Below are 6259 nucleotides of genomic sequence, written 5' to 3' on the forward strand. Positions count from 1 at the left end.
ATATATATATATATATATATATATACCAATTAATAGCAGGAATATTAAGGCATTAAGAACATAATGATAAGACTGCTACCAGTTTTTTTTTTCAGATTTTATCTTAGTTTTCAAAGTTTTTTTGTTCCTTTATCTAAGAATACCTCTCTTCTCATTGACTGTCTTTGGGAGTGCTATATCTAACATTAAAGAATTTAAAAACAAAAGAATGAACCCTTTTTGGGATATAATCTTTTATTGTTTAATAGAAGCTATACTGTTGGGGGCAAGCATACACCTACCCAAGGTAGCTCAGAAAGATGGATGTTTACATCATGATGATGACGATGATGATATTGACTACTTTATTGTGTACATTCAACAAGCATTCATGCATATGTTATAGATAGGTAGATGTAGATAAACTCACTCTTACAATTGAAGAAATCTGCATTTAAAGTTGAAATCAATACTAAAACATGAATAGGTATATTATTTACATTCGACAGGTATTTGTCCTCATCTTGTTTGTTGTTAACACGTTTCGGCTGATATACCCTCCAGCCTTCTTCTGGTGTCTTGGGGAAATTTCGAACCTGGGTTCTCATTCCTAAGGTATTATTATTATTATTATTATTATTATTATTATTATTATTATTATTATTTATTATTATTGTTCAGGTCACTGCTTGGAATCGAACTCGGAATCTTGGGGTTAAGAGCGCGGGCTACTAACCCCAAGATTCCAAGCAGTGACTTGAACACTAATAATAACATCGAAAAATACTTTAGGAATGAGAACCTAGGTTCGAAATTTCCCCAAGACACCTGATGAAGGCTGGAGGGTATATCAGCCGAAACATTGTGTTAATAACAAACAAGATGAGGACAAATATGCGTCGAATGTAAATAATGTACAGAATTCCTCATCTCTTAAATATAGAATGAGTAGGTATATTTTAATGCTTTCTTTATAACTTGGCCAGTGTGTTTCAACTTTTGTCTCTTCCGAGAATTTTGCTAAAGGGACAGTAGTAAATACATTTAGGCAATTTGTAAGGAAATGATGAATCTTATATTGATGTAGATATTTAGTGCTTTTTTTTTTTTTTTTTTTTTTGTAAGATAATTGTTAGTTCTCTCTCTCACACACACTGTTGTATTGACATTCTAGTAGGAATAGTTTTGTTTTTTATTTTGTTTAAAAGGCTCAAAAGAGAATTAACAGAGGGTATTTCTAGGAATATAGCACAGGTTAGTCCAAAGACTCTGGTGCTAAGGTTGCTTTGATTAACCTATTCTCTTCAAAAATTTGTGGCCTTGTGCCTTATGTGAGAAATTAAAATTATTATGATTATTATGATATTATGAATTGTCAGGTCTTTGGTATATATAATATTGTTTCTTATGTTAACACTTCCACAGGCCTGCAAGTAAGAGCTGTTCCTCAACAAAACACTCGAGGTGAGAGACTTGTAATGTAAATTAAATTTTAAAGAGAAAAAAATATTTAAACCCGTCTGATTCTATAATCTTGCTTAGAAATTGCTTTAATGTTTAGTGTTTACTAAATTAGTTTCCAACATTTTAGGTTACTAACACCAAATAAGACCATATACATTTGCCACCCTATTTATATGTTCAGAGCATTAAGCTTATAAAACTTTCCACATCATGGAAGCAATTTCAATTCTTTAAAATTTCTTCGTTATATTAAATATGTTAGTGCTCATCCTTACCAAACATTTTCTTATCATTTCTGACATACATGTATTGCCTTCTCTACAGCAAAAGGATCTGTTCCTACCCTTACTTTTATACTTTAACCCCTCAACACAACTTAAAACTACCTCCTTCTTGACTGAAGTTCCACTCAACAGAAGGCTGTCTTAACCTTGCAAGTTACATGGCAACCTCACTAGTGTTGGTGCCACTAATAAAACACTCAGTTCATTCTGTAAAGTGGTTTTAGAAACGGGATGCACTCCTCCAATTCACCGAATCCTGTCAAGAGTCTAACCCATGCTAGTATGGAAGACAAATGTTAAATGATGCTGATGACTCATTAGTTCTGGTTTTAATCAACATTTATTTTTTGAATAGAGTATCAATTTTTGTTCTAACAAAAAGTTTTCTTGGGGTTGGGATGGCGTTTGAAACCTCTGGTGATGTATTGAATAATTGAAATCTGCAGTATTACAAGTAACAATTGCAAATAATTTAAAATCAATTTATCAGTAGGCATACCACAAAACTCCAGATTTAATTTCCCTATGAGTACTCTGCACAAGTGTCTTCTACTGTAGCTTTGTGTTGGCCAGTTCTTTAAGTACAATAATTTGGTAGATGGAAACTGCAGAAGTCCATTGGAAATTTATATATATATATATATATATATATATATATATAGGCACGTAAAAAACACCATTTTGAATGAGGCCGTTGCCAGTACTGCCTGACTGGCCCTCGTGCCGGTGGCACGTAAAAGCACCCACTACACTCTCAGAGTGGTTGGCGTTAGGAAGGGCATCCAACTGTAGAAACTTTGCCTGATCAGATTGGAGCCTGGTGCAGCCATCTAGTTCACCAGTCCTCAGTCAAATCGTCCAACCCATGCTAGCATAGAAAGCGGATGTTAAACGATGATGATATATATATATATATAATTAGAAGTCAAAATAGCCTCATTAAGGAATAGTAATATCCAGTGAATTACTGGTTCATTGCCTAGTATATTTTATGAATAATAATATTCATGAAATAATAGGTCTAAATATAGATCTTGGTTTATAAATATTCAAAAGAAAATTTATTAATAGAATTTATTGTCTGCAAAAATCCAACATATACTCTTACAGCTATTAGAGAATATATATAAGTGTATATATATATATATATATATATATATATATATATATATATATATATATATATACTTTGAAAATGTGTTGGTATTGGCGTTAGGAAGGATCTCTAGCTGTAGAAATCATGCCAAAGTAGGCATTGGAGCATAATGCAGTCCTTAAACATGTTGGATCCTGTCAAACCATCCAACCCATGCCAGCATGGTACGTGGACATTAAATGAGGAGGATGATGATGATATATAACCTAGCAGTTCAACAGACAGATAAATAAAATAAGCACTAGACTGAAATACTGCTGTCAACATGACTACAATAAGTAATAGGTTTGTTTTTTGTTTTTTTTTTATTATTATTATTATTTTTTTGCACATGCACTTATTTACAGTTAGTTATTTTGTGGTTGGCAGGTTCGGTATAGCTTGTTTCCACCATGTTGTTTAACACCACCATCATCTAGGATTTAATGGGTCGCAACAATGTTTTTCCTACAGATGTTTAAGGTGGTCAGGTGGACATAGGTTACATCTATTTTGTGAATTTAGAAATGTTTTAACTTGGTCATGGGCACTGTCCAACTCCCACTCTAATTATTCTATATATGCTAGAAATAGCAGTTAACTCTCCATTTAGTCACACCTTGATATCTTTAAAGAAAGATAAACGAACACAACAGATAATGTAGTTTTGCAAATGCTAAAAAAATGAAATGATCAGAAAGAAAATGGAGGGATAGTCATGGTAGGAATACCTTTAGTCCTAGTTCCTTTTGATCAGAGTTGACTTGAGTTTGTCCTTTTAGCAGAATTGGTGGAATCGTTTGAGCATCAGACAGGGTGTCTTATGATATGAGTTCCTACTCTTTACTTCTGAGTTTTAGGGAGGTACACTTAATCTGTTGCCCTGTTTAACACATCTACCCTGGTCCTTGATGTTCCCTTTGCGGAGTTCACTCTGCTGTAAAGAATTCAGAGTAGCTCTCTAGTTTGAGGGTAACTTCCTTTCCCACCAGTTTCAGAAACTCTGAAAAAGTAAAGGGTTTTAGACACTAGCCCTTTCCTCCTAAACTTAGTTTGGGGAAACAAAAAAAAAAAACCTATTAAGTAATCGTCGTGTGATATTTCTAGAGTAATTCACATGACAGAGCATATATCTCTCTCCAAACTTAGAATCAGGGGAACTCTAGTGTTGCCTGGCTATCTACGCCACTCTACAGTAGAGAAAAGGTATAAAAGGTGCTTGGAACTGAGAGGAAGGGCCACTTTGGAGTGAGATGCAGGAGACACAAGAATTGCATTGAAGCTTCCAATATACAGCCTTACCATTTAAGCCAACTGAAAATTATAGCATGTTTGTAATTACAATCCAATGATAAAACACTCTTACATTCTTTAGTTAGACTTTTTGTATCGAGGTACACTTTTCCCATATGAAGTAAAGCTGCTTGTTTTATACCCATAATGCAGTGTTAATAGACTGGATTACCAATAATCCAGTTCTTGTAATTCTAACAGTCTTCAGGTTATCTCCCCACATATTATGTTACTATTTGCTGCATCTTGAAAGTATCTAATAATAATAATAATAATAGCAATACTTTCTTATTGGTAAGGGCTAGTCGGGTATTGTGTACATATACTAAATCAGCCTTGCATTTTGTTTGTCTTTGGCTTTCTCATAAATGCAGAGCTTATATAGCAGATAATAATAACCAATAAGCGTTTGCTAACAATGGTTGTCTTCAACTAAATACTAACAGCAAGCTATATTATTATTAACACCTTTTACCAACTCTAATTTGCTTCTTTTTAATCTAACCTTTTTTTTTTAATCCAATCTCAATAATCATTTTAGAAGAATTATATTTCTTTCCAACCCTTTGCAAAATATCCTCCAAGATAGGTTACCGTTGTTGTTTTAAAAAAAATAGATAATCTTCAGATCAGGCTACACGGCGGGTAGAGGTTAACCAATTAATGGCTTTTGTCATCGGACTTTTCTCCCAGACTTGATAATAGGGATTAACTATTCTTAGTTGATATTTTTTAACCCTTCATTTCACTACACCCACCTACTTATGTTAATTAACATTGCCAGAATAAAGGAAAAAAATTATATACATTTTGTGTTCAAGTCCCCAGTACTGCACAATGTTATATGTTAGCCAACAGGACATTTTACCTGTTTGCTTCAATTTTTTTTTTTCTTTTTAATTTTATTTTATGGAGATATACACCTGTTTTCTGTAAACTTATCATTTGGAATACTGGTTTGGAGAATGATAAGTTCAAATCCGCTGCAGGTATTTTATTGTATTTCTAGAGGGAACTCTTTTTCTACATTGTCTCAGTTCACACAGCTGTTGTCAACAGGTATCAGAGCATCTGGAAATGTTACCTGAACTATCAGGCCATCTGGATGTGTTAGCTTAACTCTTAGAAAGGCTGTGTCAAGTATCAAATCATCTGGATGTGTTTGCTTAACTCTTGGATCATCTGGAAATGTTAAGTGAAGTATCAGATGATCTGGATGTATTAGTTTAACTATCAGATCATCTGGAAATATTGTCGAGTATGAGATTATCTACATGTGTTACCTATAACAGAATCTCTGAATATTGCCTACCCTGTATTGGCATTCTATCCCGGGAGAAGTTATATTTCTCTTTGATTTCACACTATAAAGCTACAATTAAGCATAAATCCTTTATGACTTGTACTCACATTTGTTTTCTTTTAATATCTACGTTGTATTCCTAAATTCTGGGTGCTTCATTTCAATTTGAACTTTTCAATAAAGAAAAGCACAACCTATTACAAGTATCCTACGCTATCCTTTTACGTACTAAGTTAATTCTTAGTACAGACATATTTGTTTTACACGAGTCAACTAAGCATCAAGTTTCACTTTCACTTTCACTTTTATGATGCCTACTATTTTAGAATTACAAAGCATCTAGTCCAGTCTAACATGAAAAAAAAATCAGATTGAAGTATATTTATTTGAATGCGTAAATGACTGAAAAGCATGGGGCTTTATGTTTGGTTACAAGTTGTTAAATAAAAGTTAATTATATTCTTGTTTAAACTTAGGGATTCATTCTTAAAGAAATGTATCACCAATGTATGCTAAAAGAAGTGGGGGGGGGGGCAAGATTTTCAAAGTAAAATGAAATATTGAAGTTAAAGAAGTAAAATCTAGCAATAGCTTTTATTGGAGTTGGTAAATAGATAAAGTGTGGGTATTTTTGAGTAGACTTCAAATGAAGTAGGTTAACATATATAAGCATCGCAATTTGATGAATTTTTTTTTTTTTTTCTGTCATTTTGATAAAATTTAAGTTTTCATCAACTGAAATTTAACTCTGAATGAAATTTGATTGGGAAAAGAAAAAAATCTTTTAACTGACACTGAAAT

At 32.9% G+C, this 6259-nt stretch overlaps 1 protein-coding gene and 1 long non-coding RNA gene across 21 annotated transcripts in view; one reads left to right on the forward strand and one right to left on the reverse strand.

Annotated features, from left to right (window-relative positions):
• The window catches only part of LOC106874615 (neogenin), a 305112-nt gene that overhangs the window by 247534 nt on the left and 51319 nt on the right, over positions 1 to 6259 (forward strand). For 15 of the 20 annotated variants that reach the window (XR_008264864.1, XR_008264863.1, XR_008264866.1 and 12 more), the window contains one exon: positions 1405 to 1443. The exons of the other annotated variants lie outside the window; for them this stretch is intronic. Coding sequence is in view for 11 of the 15 variants with exons in the window: in XM_052970426.1 (XP_052826386.1) it covers positions 1405 to 1443 (39 nt within the window). In the remaining 4 variants the exon portion in view is untranslated. The remainder of the gene's footprint in view (positions 1 to 1404; positions 1444 to 6259) is intronic. 20 annotated transcript variants of the gene reach the window in all.
• The window catches only part of LOC128248697 (uncharacterized), a 118654-nt gene that overhangs the window by 57791 nt on the left and 54604 nt on the right, over positions 1 to 6259 (reverse strand). The gene's annotated exons all lie outside the window — the stretch shown is intronic.

Source organism: Octopus bimaculoides, chromosome 9, assembly GCF_001194135.2.
Source record: "Octopus bimaculoides isolate UCB-OBI-ISO-001 chromosome 9, ASM119413v2, whole genome shotgun sequence".
In the NCBI taxonomy this organism is placed as follows: domain Eukaryota; kingdom Metazoa; phylum Mollusca; class Cephalopoda; order Octopoda; family Octopodidae; genus Octopus; species Octopus bimaculoides.